We start from the raw sequence: 25,566 nt of genomic DNA, 5'->3' as shown, positions 1-25,566 counted from the left end.
ATTGGCCGTGGGAACAGGTGTGGCCGTAGGGGTGGGAGGACACCATTGGGGAGCCCTCTGTCCACCACCAGGACAGACTTCTTAAAGTCAGAGGCAGCACGGGATTTACGCCATCTCGGGCCGACTTCACTGAGCTTCGGGTTCCTCTCTGGTTTCTCTCTCCTCTTGGTCAGGACAGGAGCCACTCCCCCCATTTGCAAAGCCCACCTCCCCCTCCATTTGATCAAAAGGAAGAAAAGAAGAAGCTAAAAAGGACCCGCACCAAGGGGATGTCTCAAATCCTCCCCCTGGGGCAACTATTTAAGCAGCTCCGATGTGTGGGGACGTGGTGGGCTGAAGAGTGGCCCCAGAGACGGCCACATCCTAATCCTTAGACGGAGAATACGTTCCTCTACACGATAAAAGGGCTTTGCAGACGGGTTAAGTTAAGGATCTTCAGATGGGGAGGTTATCCTGGATTATTGGGTAGGCCCAGTGTCATCACGGGGTCTTTACAAAAGGGAAACAGGAGGGTCAGAAGCAGAAGGCCACACGAAGGTGGAAGCAGAGGGACAGAGAGATTTGAAGATGTGCAATGGCTGTCTTTGAAGATGGAGGAAGGTGCTACAAGGCAAGGAATGCGGGTGCGTCTAAAAGCTGGAAAAGGCAAGGAAAAGGATGCTCCCCAGGCTTCCGGAAGGAAGCTGACCCATTTTAGAACTTCTGACTCCAGAACCGCAACAGAACAAATTTGTGTGAGTGTGTTTACATTTTGTGTGGTTTTTAATGGCCACTCTGTTTATGGTCATTTGTTACAGACCAACAGGACACTAACACCCGGGCTGTGGACACCAAGGAGTGGTTCCCCGGTTTCTATCTGGTAGATGGTTTTCTGGTTCCATTCTATGGAATATTCCACTTCTTTTGGCCTGTGTGGACATAGCCAAAGAGTGATTGAAACAGAAAAAGGAAAAACGCTTGGGAACGTGACAAATAAGAACATATAAAATAAAGTGGATGTATTCTTTTGGTGTGTATATGGTGGGTCTTTAATTCCTGGAAATTAGAGTCACAGCTCTTCACTCCCCTGCAAGCCACGTGGCAGATACACACGTTCCAAGGTGGCATCCTCGCCGCTGAGCTCGCAGGACAGGAATCCGCAGTTACAAAGACGAAATCGATGGCAAACGTTCTGGAATCTGAAAGTGCATTTTGTGCTTCTACAGATCACATCAGGCGAGACGAAGCTACCTTCAAAGTGACGGTGTCTTACGGCCTCTGCGGAGGGTTTCATAACTTCGTCATGAAATTATGAAAACATACAGGGGCTCTCAGTTGCCCAGGATCCAGTTCCTCCAGTTAAACGCTGAGTTTGAGCCATGGGTCAGCGTCTTCACGGGAGGGTTCACCAACTCCCATTTTCCTTCCTCTTTATTTTCTTCGCAGAAGCACATACCCAGAGAAGGGATCTGGAACAGAGTCAAATCCCTCATTAGTATTATATAGCAGGTCAGTCAGATTGCAGTCTCGTTATAAAGCCAACCGACAGGTGTTCCTATGTCTTGGAGGCGTGCACAATGTGCCCACACTGGCATCGTAGCCCTAACACCTGACACAGCAGTTCTCAGTGGGGACGGCTCCCCCCGTCCTTGGGACAAAGGGAAATGTCTGCACGTTATTGTTTGTCACAACTGGGGGTGCTAGGTCCGAAGGGTAGTTGGCCCCACTGCAAAGACTTCTCCTGCCCAAACGTCAGCGTCTGCCCTGCTGCCCACAGAGCGGCTTCCATTCTCGAATTTAGCATCACAAAAGAATCACAGGGATTGAGTTTTCAGACCCAAGGAAAAAGTACAGAATGCAACTTTAGACCCCAATTCCTTCATCTGTAAAATGAATGTGTTGGAGTAGATCTTTGCTTTTAAGGCTTTTTTTTTTTTTTTTTAAACATGGTCTGCTTTCCTTTTCTTTTCAATAAAAGAAATCTTTTAATGTCTTTTTAATGTCTAGAAATTCCTTGGTTCAAGGAAGTTCGAGGCTGGCATCTCGAGAGAGGAGGTGAAGTGTTGGGCAGGGGTGGGGATTCGGTCACCAAGAACAGGATCAATGTGCAGCTCTCAGTCAGCGTCTGGCATGTGCAGTGCTGCTGTCTGTGTGGGTGACGGGGTCCCCCCGCAGAGCCCGGGGGTGTGGGAAGGGGTGCAGGAACAGGAGACATGGTGACAGGTGCAGGAGGAAAAGAACGCTTAGGGAGCAGGTGGCACTGGGGCCGACGAGGAGAGTCCCCCCAGAAATCTATATGGACATTTCCCAGGGTGACCTGTGGGGGCTTGAGCCACGTGTTTGGATGATGGTCAACTGGTGGCCCAGGAACCTGGAGTGCTCGGGAACATCTGGGCCATAATTGGGAAATACCACCTTGGGGACACTTTGGAGAGGACAGTTGTTTCTAATCCTAACCCCCCTAGGGCCCCGGAGCTGGCCAGCCCAGCACTTGTCCTTTCTCTTCTTCCGCAAATCGCTTATGGACCATTTGTGTAACTACTGGAGTTGCAAGGAATTGTGTGAGCTGATTGTAAAAATGCCCCATGTCTTGTTTTTTATGTTATCTTGGCAACAAATGGCCAACGTTGCCATAATGATAATGAGGATGACAAACTTCTCCCATTGGCCCCCAGCCCAAGGCTGCCCTTTGCTCACGAGCAGGTGGCACGTTCTCAGGGACAGGTGGGTCCCTGCTGTCCTGGGTCGGCTGGACACTTGTTTTTGTTCTGAGGAGGGCGTGCGATGACCCTGCGTCCTTGGGGTGCTTGACTTTGTGGTCCTAGAGAAAGGGGCAGGCACGTACCTTCCTCACCAGCTGTGCGAAGTCTCCGCAGTCCCGCGGGGGCAGCCCCAGGAGCGGGCGCGTGCAGGAGTCCAGCGCCGAGCCGTGGCCCACGATTAGGATGACACCTACGGCAGGAAAAAGAAACTCAGGTCAACGCAGGTACAGAGAGTGCCTTTTATTAGGCCGGGGGTCCCCAAAGTCATCGCTAGAACCACACTGTGGTGCCCCATTGCCTCAAGAGAGCCGGGGTGGGGGCGGGAAGCAGGTGTGGTGGGTACCAGCTTACTAAGACTCACTGTTCCCCCTCTCATCCGTATGTCACTCTTCAGAGCCCATCACATCCCATGCAGGGTCTGGGGGTGGCAGCACCTGCCCGCGAGCTTCAGAGATGGGGCTGGGCGGTGACCTGAGCCGCCAGCTGTGATCAGAGCCACCGCCCTACTATGGGATGCTGTGGTGGCTGCTGCCCAAGCCTCATCCATTAGCTTATCAGCCAGTTGATCACGATGAGCCTGCTGATGGCTCTCACGTCAGCTGAGAGATCCAGAGTCCGGGCTGAGTGAGTCTCCCTCAGGTGACACGACCCGGGAGCCAAGGCCGGGACGAAGCAGAGCTGGGGGGAGTTAGACCCGCCGGCGAGTCAGGAAGGTGCCTGGGACGGGACCCACCCGCTCTTCCTGGAGGAGAGAATCAGAACAGAGAGCTTCCTTTGAAAGCTACGGCTGACACAGAGCATCCATTCCTGCTCCTCCTAACGTGACCATCAATTCTCTAATGTGACGCCCGGACATCAGTCTTGATCCACTTTCCCTGTGTTAGTTCCTGTTCATTTCATACTCATAGCTTTGGCTTCCAAAATCCTGGTGCAGTTGCCAGGATGCTGTTCTGGGCCTGTGCTCTTGAGTGGGGTGACCTGGGCACACAGGCCTCTGAGCCCCTCTGAGCTTCAAACTCACACAGTATAAATGGAGGTGATATTTCAGCCATCGCAGGAAGGTGAGGATTTCACAAAGCGTGTGAAGGGCCCACCCAAGTTGGGGGAGCGGGAGGTGTTAGCTGTTACCCTCCAGCCCAGGGGGATTTGGGATTTTTCACTGTTGTCACATGTCTGGCCTTCCTGCCTGCTCATGGTCTCCTCCTCCTGGGGCATCCTTTGCCTTCCAAATAGGACTCATTCTACAGCTCAAGTGCTGCATCCTGAGAGCTCAGCCACGTGCACCACAACCACGGATGGCTGACCAGCGTTCCCCGCACTGAGAGGCATGAGACGGTGTGCACAACAGCATCAATGAGGCAATGGTCTACACCCACGTTCTGGGAGACCTGGGGACTGGGGGGATGTCCTTGGAAGGGAGGATCATCCATGGACACTGATATTCAGCCCAAGGTGGATGCCTGAAATGGGATATTCCAGAGAGGGGCAGGCTGGGGTGGGGCCCCGAAAGAGCAGCGAAGGCTCTAATTTCACTTTCTGTTCTCTGACATCCTGTGGCAATAACCGTGAGTAATGTCAGTCTGGTAATTAATCAGACGCCACTGAGGCATGGTTTCCAAAAGTACGCTCCTCAGGGTTAGCGCCCGTCAGTCAAAACCAGCCATGTAAACCAGCCGGGTGGCCGGGTGTGTTTGGGGCGCTGGATACGGCAAGGTTTGGGGTCTCTTCCTGGAGGATGTCTTGGAGCGTGTCCCCCTGATGCTCAGCTCCTCCCCAAGTTCCTCCCGTGCAGAGTTCTCCATCCTCGAGCCTCTCCAGGATGAGAGATGGAAAGAACACAGATGGGGGCAGCGGGCCTGGGGGTCTCTAATCAACTCTTTGAGACTCTGCTCTGTCTTATTTAATACTTCTAATATTCCAGACGTCTGTGCCGTTTCCTCCAACAATATTCAGACTCCTTGAGGGTACAGTGTGTGTCTTCTTCACTTAGGTTTTCCTGTGGTGTTTTATTTGGTGCTTGACACATCGCTGACGTTCAATACACACTTGCTAGCTTAAATTTTTATAGGCTTGATTTGAACGTTTTACAGGACATTCTCAAATACACACCAAGAAGGGTCTGATGATCCCCGTGGACCCATCTCGAGCTCCGCCTGTTGGGCAGCATCTCTCCCCTGCCCAGCCCCCTCTGCCTGCAGTATTATTCTAAAGTGTATCTCAACATCACGCCCGTTCACAGAATAGTCCTCAGTTTGCGTCTCCAAAGAGGAAGGACTTTTCTTCCTTAGAAAACCTCCATGCCGTTATCACACTAAGAAGTTCCTTAAATATTTCCACATTCAGATTCCATATTTAAATTCCATATCCAGATTTCTCAAGCGGTCTCAACCATCTACTTATATCGATGTTTTATTCCCATTTTCATTCAAACATGACGTGGTGTTTGGTTGTTCTGTTCTTGGTCTCTTATTTTTTTTTGAGTTTTGACAAATTTTATTTGCTTATAACATTGTGTAGTTTTGTGTGTACATTATTACATTTCAGCTTCTGCATAGACTGCATCGTGTTCACCACTAATAGTCTAGTTTTTATACGTTACCCACATGTATGCCCCTTTATCCCTGTCGCCTTTCCCCCATCCCCTTCCCTTCTGGTAACCACCAATCTGTTCTCTGTATCTATGTGTTTGTTTATCTTCCACATATGAGTGAAATTATACGATATTTGTCTTTCTCTATCTGACTTATTTCACTCAGCATAATACCCTCAAGGTCCATCCATCTTGTTGCAAACGGTACAATTTTGTCTTTTTTCTGGCTGAGTAGTATTCCATTGTGTATATATACCACATCTTCTTTATCCATTCATCTGTTGTGGGCACTTGAGCTGCTTCCAAGTCTTCCAAGTCTTCCAAGTCTTGGCTATTGTGAATAATGCTACAATGAACATAGGGGTGCATATATCTTTTTGAATTATTGGTTTCATGTTCTCTGGATAAATACCCAGTAGTGGAATAACTGGATCATATGGTATTTCCATTTTTAATTTTTTGAGAAATCTTCATACCATTTTCCTTAGAGGCTACATTCCCACCAGCAGTCTGTGAGGGCTTCCCTTTTTCCACATCTTCTCTCACACTTGTTACTTCTTGTCTTATTAATTATAGCCATTCTGACAGGTGTGAGAGGATATCTCATTGTAGTTTTGATTTGCATTTCCCCAATAATTAGTGATGACTTTTCAGGTGTCTGTTGGCCATCTGTAGATTTTCTTTGGAAAAACGTCTGTTCACATCTACACCAGACTAGAAAGCTTCTGCACAGCAAAGGAAATCATCCACAAAAGGAAAAGACAACCGACCAACTGGGAGAAATATTTGCAAATCATGTATCTGACAAGTGGTCAATTTCCAAAATACATAAAGAACTCATACAACTCAACAACAAAAAACCAAATTGATCAAAAAATGGGCAGAAAATATGAACAGACATTTTTCTTTTTTTTTTCAGGAAGCAGTTCAGGTGGTTTGTGTTGACCCTGTTGTCCTGGGTCCCATCGGCTCTCAGTCCGAGGAGTGGGGGCCAGGACCTGGACAGTGGGGGAGTGTGTGTCTATGTGCCTCGTTATCATACAGGCAGTCATCAAACACTCTGCTGGCTGGGGAGTGTGGGTGGGGGAGGTTGAGGCATCACTAGGTTTGCAAGAGCGGCCAGTTTCCACCCCAAAGGTAAGATCCCAGCCCCGGGGGCTGCTCACACCCGAGGACAGTGGAGGCACTTACCGTCCTCTGGACAGATGCTGACTATCCGTTCCATGCTCATGGCACATCTGTCAACATACTCATCATAGCTCTCGGCCGGCATGAGGGAGGTGAGGGGGAGCACAGGCCTAAAGGGAGAGAGGGGATGTTCAACTGCTCACCTGTGGTCATCTGGAGAAGGGAACACTCTCCAAGATGGCTCTGCCTCCAGGCCTCGACAGCGAGGCTCCAGTTTTGTGCTCAACACTGGCAAAGGGCTGACGTTCAATCTCCAGCGTGCATTCTTACTGAACACCGGACGGGTTTTGTGATGGCCAAGAGTCAGCCATGGAGCGAGAATGACAAAGATTCTCTCCTTGACCAAACTCTAGCCAGGCTCCCCCGAACCCTCTTCTCATCTAGCCCGACCTTTGGGCTTCAGCGTCCGGCCTCGTAGAGTCAGTTTTTGTAAGAATCCTGCTAAGTCGGTTTAGCCAGAACTCGACACCCTCAATAGCTGAGTAAACTCTGCATCCTCCCCCACCGCCTGGGGATGTCTGGCCACCTCGGCCTGCCTTCAGCAAGAATCCTGTTAGGTCAGTCCAGCGAGAATTACTCTTCTCTCTTAGGACTTTCCCATCCTCCCACCCCGACCCTGCTCCTCCGCTAAAAATCCCCACCAGTCCCTATTATATGTGGAGCCGAGTCCTTTCTCTCTCCCCTACTGCAAACCCCCACTGCAGTGCTCCTTCCTGGATAAAGTCGTTCTTACCATCTTTAACAAGTGTCGAAATAATTTTTCCTGAACGAGAACTTACCCCCAGCAGGAGACGACGTGAGGTGGCATACCTGTAATCCATGCTGACGTTGAAATTCGCCTCTCTCAGCTCCTCCAGGCTCATGAGGGTCGGGGCTGCTTTGCCGGCCTCCCACTTTGTCCATTCGAAGATTCCGGGTTCCACTCTTATTTTAATTCTCTTCTCCAGTTTGAGTTCTGGATTCAACAACAGAATACAAGCGTTTATCATCTTCAGGCCATTTTGGCTTTATGTAAATAAGCCTCTCCCTAGGTCTAAATAGTATCTTTCAAAAATGTGATTTTTTTTTCTTGGCAAATACTGTTCTGTGATTAAGCACAATTATGCTATTTCTGAGACAAAAACGCTGGGGGCTCAGCCTCGGGTCAAGAAGGCGAGCGCACGTAAAAAGACCTGGCTGATCCAGTGATCCGTGGAAAAGATGCAGCCAATTGAGGAGCGTGTTGGTCGCACTGAAGTGCCATTCTGATAAACACTGGTACCAGACTGAGCAAAAGGGGAAGGCTAGAAGGGGGCCATCTTCTGGGACATTCTAACTCCTCACAACTCACCCTTCCCAAGCCTTTCATACCTTGACTAAAAGACCCAAAATCTAAGGCCATCTCTTTTAGAGTCGGGGGGAAAAATTTTAATGTTTTTATCTGAAATGGAGAAAGTACAGTCAAACTCAAATGCTGGAAATACAACCAGTTCCCCAAGTGTATTCTGGGTCCAGGCGGTGGGGTCCTTTAACAAGCAAGTCTAGAAAAGAGAGTTAAACTGGGCTAACCAGGCTCCTGAGCTCTCCCCAGAGCCTGTGAAGGGCTCGTGTCCTGTGAAGGAACAGCTGGAGAGCTTCCCAAATGGGGTTGGCCATTCTTCCTTTGAGGACATCGTGTGGCCACTGTTGTGTGGGTCACACTTTGGGAAATGGTCCATCTGGACATTCATGGACATGGTATTGAGATAGAGGTTAGCCTATTAGCGTCTCAGACGTCAGTCTGAAGAATGGGCGGGTCAGGTTTGAGGACTTATGAAGAAGGCTGGGAATCCTTGTTTTTCTGGATAAACACAGGATTTATAAATTTGTGCTCTTTAAACAGACTTCATCATCATCATCAACATCATCTGCATATAGAGTAAAAGTCAATGAGAGATCATGTTAAAGACACTGACATTATCATTGTCAGAAAACACAAAACATTTTGGAGAACTTTTTATTTTTCATGCAAGAGACTCAAATAATAAAAGTCAAAAAATTTATGAAAAATTGGAACAAAAATGTTAAAATGAAGAACCATGAGTGATGACAAAAAAGGGGTAAAGTTATGAAAAAAATGTTTTTGAAGCTCTCAATCATATTCTTTTATTAGGAACCTGGCCAAAAGAATATTCCTTATCTTCTTATTCATGTGTTGATACCATGGTGAGACAGGTTGGGTAGGAAAGGAAGATTAAGAGCATCCTTAGAAAAGAACCCTCAACTTGGGTTCGAATGTCGACTTGATCGTCCACATTCAAGTGCTGACCTGGCTGGGCACAGACAGTCCACAAGGTTTCACACCAGCTCATCAGCAGGCAGCCAGCCAAAGATGGAAATTAGTGGTTTTGAAGGTCAGTGGAAAAGGAGCATCCTCAGGGTGGGTTAGGACACAGTGAGCTCATTAAGTGCTCCCCATAAAAGGCTGAGGCAGCGGGGGAGACGGGAAAGTCAGGGGCCAGTCCGTCACCTTCTATCCCATATTTCCACGCGTTCTTGCTTTGCTCACATCTGATTAATTATAAATGCGTTGGTGCTAAGCAATCCAGGCATGAGATTCCTTCGGATCTATTTTGCTTTATTCCATTATATTTATTAAGAATTATCCTCAAATTGGAAAGTTTAGAACAAACACAGCCAGGAAGGGATTACCCAGTTATTAGGGGAACTCTGTGCCTTCGTGTTGCCATTTCCCCTCTCCCCACCCTCCTCTGGCAAAAGGCAGTCCTGGCACTTCTCATTTCTATTCCTTCCTGAATGGAAGGAGAGGGGTGGGGCAACCTACAGATCTGAACACAGAAACGGGGAGTCTGACGTCCTGGGGACCGTGTTTCCCAGGTGGGGGTCACTGCTTCGAAAAAGCAGCAGGGTGACAGGCTCCTTCTCCCGGTCTCTCTCCAACACTAGAGCCTACGACTCTGTGGCTGAATGAAACCCCAAGGGGTGTATGTGTGTGTGAGTGTGTGTGTTTGACAGTGTATGCTTGCGTGTGTGCGTGCGTGTGTTGGTGGGGAGGGGACGAGATGTGTTAGGAAGCTTTGTTTTGGCTTCAGGGCCAGGCCACCTCTCTCAACGTGCCACACTAGAAGTCACACATTTGGGGGTTCCTGGGCCCTCAGCTGGTTTGTTTGGAAAGCTGACGTTGTCCTTTAGCCTGCATGTGGCTCAATCTGCTGAGAGCCCAGAGGAGCAGTAACCAACACGCAGCCCTCTACAGTGAGCTGAAACAAATCCGCATTTTTAAGTCTTAGAGACCTGAAACCCCAAGCAGCGGGGCTTGGGGTCTGCTGTCACGCTCTGGTGAGAAATGACAAATGAGGGATGGCTGCGGGCTGCAGATACCCAGACACCGCCTCTGAGTTTTAAGTACGTGGAAGGTGGACTGTGGACACTCTTTGCTGATAAAATGGATTTCTGTCCCTCACGACTTAGAGACTGGACCACGAAACAGCAAGTTCATGAGAACACAGGAAAGGAACGGATTGCGCCAAGTGCCTGCGCAGGTCCAGAGCACGGACCAGTTCCCTTCCTGGGAGGGACTCCTGTCTGCACACTTGGATGGGAAGCACACCGTGCCAGAGCTTCTCTGATAGACGTATAGGAGATAGGAGAAGACACAGGGGCCGGTTGTGGCACATGTGCTGGGTTGATCCACCATCATTTCAACAGCTCCTCCCATGAAGATTTCAGCGCCCACTCTCTGTCCTCTCTCTGATGTTACTCCAGGTACAATGCTTGGTGACACCTTTATCTGCAGGATGGCTCACCAAGCAATAGTCTCTTGGCTCCTTGTCCCCCTCCTCAGTGTGCCTCCCTCCCTGCCTCGTTGGCACCTTCCCTTCGCTTGATCTTGTCATTACCAGCAGCTGCAGCCCTTCTCTAAGCTTGGCGTCAGACTCTGTCTCCAACCAGACCTCCTTTCTTTGCAGCTTCCTCTCTCTCATCCTCTAACTCCAACCATCCAGCCGTCCCGCCAGGGTTTTACTGCACTGAATAAAAACTCCTTTTTCTCTATCATTCACCTCCCCCAGGCTCTAACTCCCCAGCTTACCCAGCTTAAAATCTGCCATCAATTATCATCACCCTCTGGTGTGCACTCTCAGTTCCTCACGCCCTCTTGCACTTTCTTGTCCTCACTTCTCAAACCTGTCCATGGTTTATCCAGGTCTCCACCTGCTGCTCCAGCTCCACGCCTGGAGGAAAGCCCCCAGCCCAGCTAATGACTCAAGTGGGCTCTTTGTGAGGCCCAGCAGCCATCCTATAATTTCCCACGGCCTGGCCCCTCTCCCTGAGGAGCATTTCGTCCCTTCAGCGCTCCTCAAATGTCCAGCAGGCCCCCCCCCTCACTTTCAGCTGGTGACCTGACTTCCTACGACTCTGAGAAAGTTGGGCGAGCCCCGTCCTCCACTTTTGCCCACCTGCTGCACCCGTGCCCATGTACTCTGCCCTCCGTCCTATCCTTGTGGAGGACCTGCCTGTGCTCCCGCACTGTGAACTGCATCACGTGGCCCCCTCCCCACCCGAGGAGGGCAGGGCAGGGGTGCAGAGGGGGAAGCAGAACAGAGGCCTCCAGAACGGGCTACCCTTCTCTGGCAGGTGGAAGCTGCAGAAGGTCTGCCAGCAGCTTCCTAGCGCACATCAGCCTTTGATGGTGCTGGACAGCTCCCAGTAGCTGATCCCCTTGTCCTGGGAAGTCGGCATTTTGGACTTTATGGGACCACAGAAGTTCCCAGCTCTTTGGGTTTCTGAATGCCCCTCCCCAGATGTTCAAAAAAACTAACCAAACGCATGGCAGAAGCAGGCCAGGGGTAAAGTGTGATGACAGGCGCCTGGCAGTCAGTTACAACCCTGGCATCCCAGACATGTTAACGGGCTGACAGCTCTTGGATGGCTGGTTCCTCACCGTCTTATGACTTAGGTGGCATTCATCGTCACTCATCCCATTCTCCCCTCCGCTCACTTCTCTCCCCTTGGAGACAAACCGTGAGATCAAGGCAACATGAGAAGCTCTGAGAAGTTCTCACCCACCTTCCAGGATGTGTTTGGCTGTCTGTATGCAGCGGAGGGCTGGGGAGGCGAAGACCGAGGTGATTCTGATGCCGCTGTCCAGGAGCGCTTCCCCTGGAAAACAGCAGGTGGAAAAGGCCTCGTCATAACTGTAGCCTCCCACGGTGGTCTCTCCGATGGGCGGCTTACCTGTGGTAGGCAGGACCTTGAGTGGCCCCAAGATTCCCACCCCCGGTGTACACACCCTGTATAATCCCCTTGAGTGTGGGTGGAAGCTGCAAATAGAGTGGGATAGCACCCCTGTGACTATGTTATGTTACATGGCAGGAGGGAGATTATCGCAGATTATTGGAGCCTGGCCCATTCATCTGAGCCCATTAAAAGCAGAGATTTTCTCCGGCTGATCGCAGAAAAGAAGGCAGAGAGGTTCAAAGGTAGAGGGACTTGACATGCAAGAAATTCTCCATTGCTGGCTTCAAAGATGGAGGGGATGACATGGCAGGGGAGGTGGGTGGTCTCTAAGAACTGAGAACAGCTCCTTGCTGACAGCCAGCAAGGAAAGGAAGACTTCAGTCCTACAACCACAAACAACTGAATTCCCCCAACTGCCTTGGGGAGAAATCGAAACCGCTTCCAAGCTGCTCCAGATGGGAACTAAGCCCAGCTGACACCTTAATTTCAGGCCTTGAGACGCCGAGTGGCGAACCCAGCCAGCCGTGCTGTGTTTCTGACCTACAGGACTGTGAGCCCACAAGCGGGTGCCAGTTTCAGCTCATGGCAATTTGCTCTGCAGCGATGGGAAACTCAAGACTACCCGAGGCTCATGGAAGGACAGGCCTGTAAAGCACATGTCCTCTAGCAAAATCAGAGGGCCTGATCTTTGGGAAAGAAGGCCATCTCTTCAGCACAAAGTCGACAAAGTACCACAGCCAGTGAGGATTTCGTGGATGCTGTCATGGGCTGAATTGTGCCCCCAAATTCATATGTTGGAGCCCCAACTCCCACTAACTCAGCGTGTGACCTTCTCTGGATGTAGGGTCTTCACAGTGGTGACCACGCTAAGATGAGGTCATTAGGGTGGGCTCTGCTCCAATCTGACTGATGTCCTTACAAAAGGGGAAATTTGGACCCAGAGACAACACAGAGGGAAGATGACGTGAAGACACAGGGACAAGACAGCCATCTATGAGCCAAAGAGAGAGGCCCGGAACAGAGCCTTCCCTCACAGCCCTCAGAAGGAACAACCCTGCTGGCACCTTGATCTCAGACTTCAGCCTTCTAGAACCGTGAGAAATGAATCTCTCTCAATTTAGCCACTCCATCTATGGCCCTTTGCTATGGCAGCCACAGGGAATGCACACAGGGGCCAACAATTGCCCGGACAGATACCCTTTCACAGATACTCCCAAACACACACACACAGAGCTATGCCAACATCTAGATGAGGATTCAGGCATGAAACACAGAGTTGCAGAGGTACGTTACCCAAGGGGCACACGTACCAGCGTGCACACACGTGTGTGCACACATGGGCTACGATGCACTGCAGAGGAGGGAGCCCAGGAAGGCCCGAGTGGAGCAGGTCACATCTAACCGTGGGAGGGCCCACCGTGTCACCTCTCCCAACTCCACGTTCAGTGACCTTGAATCAGTGGCTTGAAACCAGCCATGGTGTGAACACTATTTACACCACGGACATCAGCAAATGCTGGAAATCAGGGCTTCCCCAGCCTGCCCAGAGAGCCAGTGACCAAGCATTTACCCCACACCACTGGGTGAGGAGCCAGGAGCTCTGGGCTCCAGAGCGTCCCTTCAGTTAACCAGCTGTGCGACTTGGGAAGCCCATGGGCCTTCTGGTTCTTGATTTGAGTTTCTTAATTCACAAAATGAACTCCAGATGAACTCAGAAGCTTCTTCTGTTCTAAAAATTCAATCATGTGGAACCAGAAGCCCAGACATAAAGCAAAAGCCCAAAGTGACAGATTTTGAAATAAAATCAAAGAGAAGACGTGGTTTTTAAATATTTAAATGCTGTCCTTCGTGCCCACAGTGGTTGTTGAGTTTTCCTCCCCTCTCTGGTTCTTTCCATGCCTGTCTTTCATTCCTCCTGACTTTCCCAACCGTCGATTCCTGGATAAAATCTCTGCCCTTCCATCTACTAGCTGTGTGACTTTGGGCAGCTTACTTAACCTCTCTGTGCCCCAGCTTCCTCATCAGTAGAGCAGGAATAATGCTAACACTGACCTCAGCAGGCATGTAGCAAGGTCTCCACGCACGTTAGTGGGAATCATTGTTATGATTATGGTTACAATTTCTGCCGGAATGATCCTCAAACATACCTGCCATTCTGGACTGGAAAATTCCACAAGACGATAACGGTGGATCGTTTTCAAAGTCTTTGATGCCATTGCTCCGTCTGGGCAGGCTGCAAGGGAAGTTGAGGTCTGGCCGGTAGTATTTCCCTGAAGCAGAAATAAGGACCAGGTGTTCAGGGTTCTATCGAGTTCGCACACATTCGTCTCACAGAACTCCCGAGATCAAGACCCACTTAGAAGCATGGTTATTATTTAAACTGTTGTCAACTGTGTTTTCTTCCCGACTGTGCTCTGTGATGTGGATTCACTTGGAGGTGAAATTGGTGCTCTGCTGTGCATATGTTTCCTCAAATACAGAAAACTCAGGTTCCACCCCCAGGAATCATGAGGCCCTCTTTGTTCTCTCGTAACCCCTCACAAAGATTCATACATACAATTTTCCCGATTAAGAACCAAGCGTCTCCATTACTCATTTAGTTTAACTTGATAAGAATCTCCAGTTGGTGTTAATTAATTACGTGAAATTCGAGCCATTCCTCCAGGTTTAAGCGTGTCCTGTTGCCAAGGGGGCCGGAATACTTACGGCCAGAGCGGCTCCTGCGTTGTGCATTGTTCAGTCAATTGCTTGAGGCCGGACTGGAAATCAGGTGGATTCATTGGGATCCCCCACCCACCCATCCAGAGGCTGCAAAGAACCATGGTTCACTCTGAGTTTGACCTTGAGCTCTAAGATCTGACAGTCTGTGCAAATCCTGGCACCACCAACTACTAGTTGTGAGATTAGAGGCAACTGCCTTAATCTCCCTTATCAGTGAAAAGGGGGAAATGATGGAGATACTGCAGTGAATCAGTGAGATAAAGCCCAGAACCCAGAGCCTGGCTCAGAGGAAGTGGTGGAGAAGTGGTAGGTCCGATCTCATTATCAGATTATTGATTACCCCTGCAGAGGCCACTACCCCACACCAAGCCCTCACATCCTCTCAACGGACCCCCACATCTCCCGGCCCCCAACAGGTTCCAGCAGCCAAGCCGCCTTCCTGAGACCTGCTAGACCTCACGGGGAGACAGCTGGCTATTTTTGCATGCCTTGTTTTTTAGGTTCTATGCAAGAGTTTTCCGAAAGCTCCTCTCCTGGAATTTCCATGGGCAGAGACTTGATTTAAACTATCAGTTCTAAAGGCCTTTATTAAATGCCGGAGCATATGCTGTGTTCTCTGGGGAAGCTGGTATTTCTTTATTTTTCAGAGAGAACTTCCATCAATTGTGTCATATTCTCAAAGGCGTCTGTGATCTCAAAGCGTTAACCGATTCCGTTTAGGTCTTTTGACACTATCAGTGGTCACTGCAAGAGGCAGAGAGCAGAGCTCAGAGGAAGACGAGCATACAGGGTGGGGTTAGGTTTCGACGGGAGTACAGTCTGCCCATCATAGGGGGTGCCCTGGGCCAGCACTGCCGAGAGGTTAGGAGCCCTTTGAGGGGGACTTGGGCCAGAAGTGAGCAGAAACGAGGAGGAAAACTGGAATCATAGGAGAGGCCAGCAGCACCCGAGATACCCCATCGTAATTGATTAAACAATGTAATATGCAAAATTCAGACAAATTAGACTGCGACTACTCACTTTGTCAAGGGCTTCTCTACCTTATAAAACGATCCACCAGGAGTTTCCTTTCAGCTGGGACTCTCCAGTGCCTTTAAAATATTTTCCCCTGTAGGGCTGACTCGGTCTTTTGTCTACATGACCGAAATTCTTTCTGTCTCCATGAAGTGCAATGACTGTTTTTGGTGTTGGTTGTTTTCTAGTCGTTCTTGAACCATATTACCAGGCGCACACTGACATGGTGTGCCATTTCGATCTGTGGTTTCAATAATTGTTCTGTTACAAGAAAGTTTCTTATAAGTGTGTGTTTGAAAGTCAATTCATCCTCACGGCCACCTGTTGTCGCATTGTTTCTTTCTCAAGCCTTTGTATCTCTGCCTGATTTTGCATTGTGGAGACAACCATAGCATTATTCTGTGGGTTCATGGAGATAAGTTTGGTCATGATGTGATTTGTGCAGAATTTTCTGGGGTGTGCTGGTCATCTGCCAATTGTTTTCCCTATTCATTTCTCCTTTCTTGGCTTGCTGGGCTCCTGGTGGGATCCCAAAAGGGCTCGGCTAGCCCAGCTACTGTGAATGAATTTTATCACTCTGTTCATTCAATACCTTCATTTATATAATTATCTCTGGCTTAAAAATTGTGACACGCTGGCCTTTCCATTTGGGGATGCGCCTTGATACAGATATGGGTCATCAGTGCAGAGACTGGCCTGAGGCCATGCTGTATTTATAAGCACTGTCCTTAGTTCTTGGCATCCAGAGGGGTCATGTAGGGGTAAGCAAGACTCATATTTAAAAATACGTCCACCAGTTGAGCAGGAGAGCCAAGCATTGTAGGCAAATGACCACTGAAGATTAGCTTGGAGAGATAGAGTGAAGAGATGGTGAGATGGGGTACATGCCAGCAGCCGAGGGTTCAGAGACCACAGGTCAGGGTGACTCGCTCTCAAGTCAATGCTGGCTGCACTCATCAAAGACCGTATGTGTGCTGCTAGAGTAAACAGGACCGTGCGTGTGTCCCACCGGCAGACTGGCTTACTCTCGACAGCCATTCCTCCACCGTCTACAAGGTGTTGGAGGTAAGATGCTTGTAGACCACATACACACTCAACGGCATACATGTAATGCCTGTGGGGGAAGCTGGAGCAAGCATCCATCCCACACAAACAACCTGCACCTAGTCATTCTAAAGAACGGGGCCGTGGGGGATCTGGCTAGGAAAGTCGAGAAGGTGATCTCATTTGTTAGATCTGTCTCATTTCTGCTTTAGATTCCACCGGGACGTTACCTACCGTCAGGTGTGGAACACTGCTGCAGCCACGACTTCCCGAATATCTGGTCCACTCTCTCCCCGTGCCGCACCACCAACACGCTTTTCCTCACTATCGTGGCCTGTGACGGTGGAAAGAAAGGCGTGTGCAGTTCAACACCCACATTACTAGACTTCAAACAGCGTCTCTCCTAGTCATCCAACAGCTGGCCCAGAAACGGAATCCCTTCCTTGTTTAGTAGCTACAGCCTATTTTACCAAAGTCATTACAAAGAAAGAAGAGGAGGAATTGCAGGTGGAAATCTCTTCAAATTCCTGCAACTTTTTATTTCCTGGGCATTGTAACATCATACAGGAAATGAAAAGCAACAGGCATGCTCCCACCACAGCACAGCAGCGTCTCTGTTTTTCAGCCCTTCAGGCTGCTGTAACACAATTCCACAGACTGCGGGCTGAGAAACAGCAGACGTTTATTCCTCACAGTTCTGGAGGCCAAATCTCAGGTGCCAGAGATCAGGGTGCCAGCTCGGTCGGGTGAGGGCCCTCTCCCGGGCTGACTTCTCACTGTGTCCTCATATGGCAGCATGGGCCAGGGAGCTCTGTGGGGTCCCTTTTATAAAGGCACTAATCCGCTTCCTGGGGGCTCCACCCTCATGACCTAAGCACCTCCCGAAGGCCCCGCCTCCAAAAACCATCACACTGGATAGGATTTCAACATATGAATCTGGGGGGAGCACAGACTTTCAGACCATAACATCCCTCCATAGTGACTTCTTCTCTTTTTTTTTTTTGGCGAGGAAGATGGGCCCTGAGCTAACATCTGTGCTCATCTTCCTCTACTTTATATGTGGGATGCCTGCCACAACATGGCTTGATAAGTGGTGAATAGGTCCATGCCCAGGATCCGAACCAGTGAACCCCAGGCCGCTGAAGTAGAGTGCGTGAACTTAACCACTATGCCACCAGGGAGGCCCCCATAGTGACTTCTTAGAACATATCCATACATATATCATACATTATATCATAATAGATAGCATATATTATCTATATGTAAAACATATATATATATATATATAGATTTTATATCTATCTTTCATCTATCTGTCTATCCATCTATCGATCTATTATTTATCAAGTGTCCTCTGTTGCTGGCACTGGTCCTCTTCCGAGGGGCCCTCCAGGACCACTCCAGTGTGCGTTCAGCCTCTGAGCCCCCAGGGGAGAAGCTCCTCACCCACACCTCTTGCTTCTTTCCCATGCTGGCCATTCTCTGCTTGGCTGAGTGCTAGGGGGAAATAGAATTTTATTTTACTTTATTTTTGGCAAGAGAAAGGCATTGACGGGGTAGCAGCTTCCAGCCAGGGAAACAGCAGATCTCTCTGGGGCACTCGTCCTTGACTTCGGGCAGGGCCTCCGACGGCCCTGGAGCCTCACAATTGCGGGGCGCATCCACCTCTGTTCTGGGGGAGGCCGGTGTTTGGGGGAAGTAACCCAATGATGTGCGGTGCCTTTTAGGAAGGGCTCCTAAGTGTGGGTGTTGGTCCCCAGGGGAGCTAGGGCTGGCCTTTCTCTTTTACATCTGTGAGGGCTTGTAGGAGGCCGGGCTTGACCTTGAGGGGAACGCTGAGCACACCTCCTAGGAAAGGGATGGAGAGAGTGAGCAGGAGCCGAGGACGGCCAGAGAGGTGGGGAGCGACAAGCACACTGCTGATGGCCAAGCCAACATGAGGCCACCACGACAGCTGTGTGGAGCACAAACCTTCCTCCAGGAGCCCCAGAAAAAACAGGGAACCCCTTGAAGGTGGCCCGTGCTACTGACCATCCCGTTTCCGATTTGATTCTGTGATCAGGGTGGAGGCTGGAGGGTCTGCACATCCAGCTGCTTCCTCCAGCCCTTCTTTGAGTTTACCAGTGAGGAGAAAGAACGGCCCCCAGCAGCATCCCCACATGCTGGGAAGTGGCTGCAATTGCTGAGGAAGAGGGGACGCCAGAAAGCAGGATCTCGGGCAAACGTCACCTGGTCACAGGCATTCTCGGGGCCAACACCACGGGCAACTCCTCCAGACCCTCCCAGCCCCTCACGGAGTCCACACCCATCTGGGTGAGGCAGGCTCTCCAGCTGATTAACGCACTGGGCTGTTCCCGGTGGATCCGACCACATTCTGCTGGGTGCGTGAGTGTGGTATTTGTGAGCCTATGGAACGTGGAACATTCAAAGTCTCCATACACAGTTTCTCAGACTCGGGCCGAGTCTTCAAAAGGACATGTGGTCAGGGCAAAGCAAGTATCGTGATTCTCTCCTAATGCAGCGTGCAGATGTGTAGTTCGGGTGCAAACACCGACCTAGGGCAGAGCTCCGAGGGGAAGGTTGTCTTGTTGTCTCATAATTTTGAAGGCTGGTTGTGCAGGCTCTGCCTCTACCCATGCCAGGATGTCTTTTCCCCGTGACAATGAATACTAAGTGCCCTGTCCCCCTCCCCTGTCAAGGGCTGATCTGCAAGTAGTTTGCAAGACACAGACAGACTCCCAGCCTCTGTCTGCTTACTGACAATCCCAAAGACGACAACGCGCGTCGGGTCGAGGTTGTGGATTCGGAGCATTTTCTTCCGGGGTGGTGGGGGGAACAGAGTGGACTAACCCCTGGGGTCCGCAGAACAAGAGGGCTGCACTGCATCTTTAGACATAAGATGCCGCGTGCCTTTCCTGGGGCTGCCGTAACAAAGTGCCACCAACCAGGAGGCTTCAAACAAAGGAAATGTATCCTCTCCCAGTCCTGAAGGCTGGAAGTCTGAGATCAAGGTGTCAGCAAGGCCATGCCTCCTCAGAGGCTTTAGGGGAGGGTCCTTCCTGCCTCTGCCAGCTCTGGGTGGCTCTGGCAGTTGTTGGCCTGTGGCCGCATCGCTCCAATCTCTGCCCCCGTGGTCACACAGCCTCCTCCTTGTGCGTCCGTCTTCTCCTCTTCTACGGCAGCAAATCCCCCTCTGTTTCCATCTCACAGGGACAGTTGTGACTAGATTTAGGGCCCACCGGATAATCCGGGATAAACTCCCCATCAAGATCCTTAACTCGGTCCCATATGCAAAGAACCTTGTTCCTTGTAACATTCGCAGCTTCCAGGGACCACGACCTCTTCTCTTTGGGGCCATTATTCAGCCTCCTGTACGTCCGTTTTACCAAAGCTGATGCCACAGTTTTCTTTTCTTACTGTGTGGAGGGGGTGAACTCAGACCAGCCGAGGTGCGTTCGGTTCATAGGGAGGCCTGTGCGAGGTTTGCATCCATCTAAGGCGCCAGCGGGTTTAGACACAGGCCGAGCTACGGCCTGAGACTTTCGCTCCAGCTCCTCCCCGTGGTTCAGTCTGGAAAGCGGGGCACAGCCTTGGGCAGCCTCCTCTCCCCTGGTCCATACGGGGAGCCCCATTCTTGTCTGTCTGTGGCTGGCAGGTGTCTGGCTCCCGGTCTGCGGTTCCTCCACCAAGGATGCTCTCTCCACCTGAAGACCTGGCGAAAGGGGACACCCTATGGCCTTCCCAGTGTCCAGCGCCCTGTGCTCACCTCCTGTCTGGAGGGAGCCCACCTGGTCTTGGCGGCAGCTTCTGGGTGACCTATGGGTTCTTGGAGAGGGAGGGTGAGCTTTGAATTTAGGGCGATCCACAAGTCCCGATCAGGGCCTTTGTTAGGTCGTTCCATGGTTCATCCACTGAGATTTGCAGGCTGGGCCCTGAGCCAGGCTCTGGGAACACAGGAACGAGCCAGATAGCCACAGCCTGCCCTCTGGGTGGTAACAGTCTCTTAACATCTACAGCCTGGCCTGCCGTGGACGCTGGACACCCTGTCTCATGTAATCCTCACAACAACCCAATGTGGGGGGTGCTTAGGCGTCTGTGTGCTACCCACCAAGCTGCCCAGCCTCCGTAAGCTTCAGTCTTCAGATCTATAAAACAGAGATGGGGAAGGACGAATGCCTCCCCTGCTGGGTGGAGGGGGCTGGGATGAAGTCCTAATGTAACGTGTGTGACAGGGTGGGGACCGGAGGGACTGTTTCAGTAACCACACAGGCCAGAGAGGCATTTCCACTGACGTGGGGACCAGCCAAGGGTGAGCTGCAGGTGCTGCCCGGCCCACGGGGGTTCCCCTGTAAGGAAGGACCTGAAGCTTCAGACAAGAGGGCTGGATTGGGACCGCCCAGACAGTGTCGGGGATGCTGTGTCACTTGTTTGGCTTTGGGGAGGGGCTGCCTGCTCCTTGGGTCACCTGCTGGCACCCTTCACTCCTGGATGTGCCTCACCTGTTGGCGGGGCTCACGTGCCCCTGCCGTGCCCCAGACCCTGGTCCTGAGGATGTCATCCCTCCAGGTTGCTGAGCACGAGCCTCCTCGTCTCCCAGCCCCGACTCGAAAGATCAGAAGCTCCATCCTTGGAGGCCCAAGGGGGAGGCCGTGTCTACCAAGGACTTAAGATAAAGTGTGGTTTCACTGAAAACAAAAGGGATTGTGCCACCTGCAAAGCCTGCACGCTGCTGAGGCTCCTTGACGTTTGTGGAGGGTGAAATTCCCCATTCCGTTTGCTGCTGGCTGCGCCGTCCTTTCTGGAGTTCAGGTCCACGGCCAGGCTGAAGGTGTACGTCCTGTGGGAGAAGAGACGAGATGCTGTGTCATGAGACGCTAGGTAGCATCTGTTTGCGTCTGGTCATTCATGTGCTCGAGAATGTGCACGACAAGACGGGTAGGTAAGGTCTCTGTGGGGATGAAACAAAACAGTGAGTTCAAAGAGCTCACATGTCATAAATCCTGAGGAGGATGTTCATCCCCGCTGTCACCACCTGTTATGGGCTGAACCATCTCCCTTCAAAGTTTATAGTCCTAAACCCCAGCGCCTCAGAGTGTGACTTTGTTAGAGATGGTCTTGAAAGAGGTGATTAAGCTACATGAGGTCATTGGGGGGCCCTAATCTAATCTGACTGATGTCCTTATAAGAGGAGGAGATCAGGACACAGACACACACAGAGGGATGACCGTGTGAGGACACAGGGAGAAGACACCATCTACGGGCCAAGAAGAGAGGCCTCAGAAGAAACCAGCCCTGCTGACACCGTGATCCTGGACGTCCAGCCTCCAGACTGTGAGAGAATAAATCTCTGGGTTGTTTAAGCCGCACGGTCTATGGCTTCTTGTTGTGGCAGCCCTGATAAACCAGTACACCATCCTCTTAGGTTCACCTTCTAAAATAGCCAAAGGTGAGAAGACAGACGTGTTGGGCTGCAGGAACAAATGAGCAGCGAGCAGACGCATTAAGCGCTAAGGAGACACACAAGAAAAGGCAGGTGTGTGTAGCGGGCAGGTGGGTAACAACAGCGCCTGGGGAATTGCTGGCAATCAGGAAACTGCTGCCTGGCCAGTGAATCAAAAAGGTTGCCATGGGGTGGGCAGGTGCTCAGACTGAGGGAAAAGACCACAGCACAACGGAGTAGTGAGAACTCCAGAACACAAGGGGGTGACGGTGGGGCACCCTGAGAATGTGTCTGGAAGGAACGGGGGAAGAGAGTGAGTAAGGAAGAAAGAGCGAAGGTCGCATACATCTTCCAAGAGCAAGCAGATGGCTGGGTTCCCCAGTGGGAAATTCATTTTATAAAAGGAAGGGGCATCTTTATGGACTCCCTTTAAAAACAATCCATAATCAAAGCAGAGAAATGGGGCGGTAGCTGGAGAGGGAAACGGGAAAAAAGAAATTGTGCTTGATTTTGTTGTTAAGCATGTTCAGTTGCTGGTGCGAATGATTGGGAGGGCCCGGGATGGGTTGATGATGCTGGCATGATGCCCAAGATGGATGAGATGCCCAGGAGGGATGGGATGCAAGGCATCACGGTGGATGCCCTCGGCTGGAGTTTGGACTGAGCATTCCAGTCTGATGGAGAGAGAAGGGCACGTGGTTCCACAGGCTGCAGGTGGGAGGCAAGGTGGCGAGAGCTGGATGACCCTCTTCTGACTGCTCACCTGTCACGGTGGATAGGAACTAAGAGAACAGGAGACGGGCTCCTGGTTAAATGAGTCAGTCAGACACACATCACCTGGCAGGGGGAAGTGCCCGAGGGCTGTGTCATGAGCACCCGTGTTCCAGTTGGGGTGATTTATGGTGGAAGAGAAGCTGACAGGTACTCCGCTCACCTGAGTGACTGGAGGGGTGGCATCACCTTTATTACTGTTTTCTGAAAAGCACAGTTCTCATCTCGTTTTCTGGATTGTAGTATTCTTTTTGATCTTTAACATATGTAAACCTTAAGTTTTAAGCATTTAATAAAACTTAAAGATGGATGTAAGTGTCGCTTTAAGAGCCCTCCCACAGCTTCTATGCTTTCAAAGCTCTCCCCAGTTCACAACTCAGAGATACGTTCATCGAAACTGTCTTCTATTTTTAAATGATATTCTTTTTCTGTTTAATTCTTGACTTTGTCAGGAATTCATTTCAGTATATGAGGTGAGTTCATATAAAATACCATTTATTTTATACCCATTTCTTTCCCTATTTCTGATGCATCCGTCACACGTGAATTTCCCAGTATGCCAAGTCTCCTGCTCTGCCGTCTTCTCTGTTCCCTGCTCTGTTTGTTCTCTTTCCCGGGAGCCAGCAGCATGTTATACATTTACAACATTACAACACCTGGTAGAGTAACAGTCTCCTCTCGTTATTCTTTTTTTCAAAGTTTTCTCAACTCTTCTCTCTTTATTCTTTATTTTTCTTTATTCTTCCAGATAAGCTTTCCAATCATAAGTTCCAACAAACGATCCCATTGAGATTTTTTCCCGGAATTTCTTTAAACCTGGAAATTAGTTTGGAGGAATTGATATAGTCACGATTAATTTTTCTCAGTGATGAACGTGGTGTGTTTCTACTACAGTCCACTCATAAATGTTTGCTTTTCTCTCAGAGAGGCGTAAGTCCCCAAATTCTCCTAAAACCAGTGATAGCTCCCAAGCCTCCAGCCTGAGACCCTACCGAGGTCCAGAGCCAGGAGCAGCATCATTTCCCCTGCATCTCACCCGCCCACAGCCTCAGGTCGCCTGCCTTTTGCTGCCACAGCCAGACGCCCTGGACCATTCACTCCCCATGCGGTGTTTGATTTAGTTAACGTAGTTCTTAAAATGTCTACAAGTTGTACCTTCTGTTCTCGTGTTGTTACTTCTCCCGTCTTGAGCTGTCAACTCTTATTGGCGGGATCCAAGTCAAATAGACTTACCTTGTTCACATATTTTCACAGTGTCAGATGCCAACACGTATGACATGGGGGCTTTGGTTGAGCATAAGTAGACCAAGAACACTGATATTCATATTTGAACATCGCCATTTTCCCCTTCAAATGAGCACGCCCACAGGAGTGGGGCACTACTCATAGTGTCTCACACTGACACGGGAAACGGTGGTTGGGTTTCTCTTCCTGAAGACGAGGCGGGGGCCCCCGCACCCTATTTGTGGTTCACGGTGCAGATAGCAAGGCCCTGTTATCTATAAATAACATCTGTGAAGTTTACAGTTGGAGAGAAAAATTGAATTTTTTTTATGATCTTTCAAATGAAATACAGTCTAGATTATGACAGGAACTTGGTGATGAGAAAAGAAAGGAAAGAGCGTGGCATTTCAATATTTCTATTTTCTTCTTGAATTTAAGAGAACCATGTAGGTTAAATTATAGCATAGAAATAGGAGTGTTTACATTCTCCCTGGATTTTTTTTTTTTTTTTTTTTTGCTGAGGAAGACTGGCCCTGAGCTAACATCTGTGCCCCTCTTCCTCTGCTTTATATGTGGGACACTGCCACAGCATGGCTTGACAAGTGGTGTGTAGGTCCACACCTGGGATCCGAACCGGTGAACCCCAGGCCGCTGAAGCAGAACATTCGGACTTAACCACTACGCCACCAGGTTGGCCCCACTCCTTGGCTTTTAAAAGGGGTATGGCTGCAGTCTGTGGGGTTGTACGGATGATGTCCCCATGTTAATCTGCTTAGGCTGCCATAACAAGGTACCACAGGCTGAGCAGCTTGAACAACAGACGTTCATTCTCTCACAGTCTGGATCCAGATCCAGGTGTGGGCAGGGCTGGTTCCTCCTGAGGCTGCTCTCCTTGGCTTGTAGACGGCGTCTTCTCCCTGTGTCCTCACATGGCCGTCCCTCTGTGTGTGTCTGTGTCCTCATATCCTCTCATCAGGACCCCAGTCAGATTGGAGTAGGGCCCACCCCAATAACCTCATTTCACCTTAGTCGCTTCTTGAAAGACTATCTCCAAACATATCACATTCTGAGGTGCTGGGGGTCACGGCTTCAACATACGAATTTGGGGGGAACACAACTCAGCCCATAACAGTTTCCTTATTACATCAGAACCACCTGCTACCAACCTGTTCTGTGGTTTTGGAGAGTTACTGGGCACGTATGGCTTCAGTGCTGGAAACGTTCTCATCTTGGCTAGAGGGTGACGAAATGTTCTCCAGGCTCTAACACTCATGGCCCCTCTGCTCCTTGTTCCACAATTTTCTATATACGTTCTTCTGCACGGAAAGCTGAAAGCTGCTGGGATCCAGGAACACACTCTTCCATCACTATCGCTCTGATCGCCTCCACTATTTTTCCTCACAGTAACGGATAGCTATGGCAGCGTGATCTTGCTGACCCAAGACCTCCTGGGACTGTCGGCATGAAGGCTGACGTTAATGGATTGGGGATGGGTGACGGATGGATTAATTGCCAAGTAATGAGCACCACAGTTGCAAGCTCCTCCCTGGAAATGTGCTCCCCATGGCGGGGCGGGGACTCCTCCTGACGTTGGCCCAGCCCTCCTCGGGCACTGT

At 50.3% G+C, this 25,566-nt stretch overlaps 1 protein-coding gene across 1 annotated transcript in view; it reads right to left on the bottom strand.

The window, feature by feature from the left end:
• Positions 1-872: 872 nt before the first annotated feature.
• Positions 873-25,566, bottom strand: part of LOC124231414 (ubiquitin-associated and SH3 domain-containing protein A) — a 42,792-nt gene continuing 18,098 nt past the window's right edge. Inside the window, exons 7-14 of the mRNA XM_046648215.1 lie at positions 21,226-21,352; positions 16,750-16,849; positions 13,884-14,006; positions 11,566-11,658; positions 7,330-7,474; positions 6,523-6,629; positions 2,825-2,931; positions 873-1,448 (exon numbers count right to left, since the gene is read on the bottom strand). Coding sequence (XP_046504171.1) covers positions 1,311-1,448; positions 2,825-2,931; positions 6,523-6,629; positions 7,330-7,474; positions 11,566-11,658; positions 13,884-14,006; positions 16,750-16,849; positions 21,226-21,352 — 940 coding nt within the window. The 3' untranslated portion in view covers positions 873-1,310. The remainder of the gene's footprint in view (positions 1,449-2,824; positions 2,932-6,522; positions 6,630-7,329; positions 7,475-11,565; positions 11,659-13,883; positions 14,007-16,749; positions 16,850-21,225; positions 21,353-25,566) is intronic.

This window comes from Equus quagga, chromosome 21 (genome assembly GCF_021613505.1).
Source record: "Equus quagga isolate Etosha38 chromosome 21, UCLA_HA_Equagga_1.0, whole genome shotgun sequence".
NCBI classification, from domain to species: Eukaryota; Metazoa; Chordata; class Mammalia; order Perissodactyla; family Equidae; genus Equus; species Equus quagga.
The sequence above is the reverse complement of the archived record's forward strand: the minus strand, read 5'-3'. Positions and strand labels throughout refer to the sequence as shown.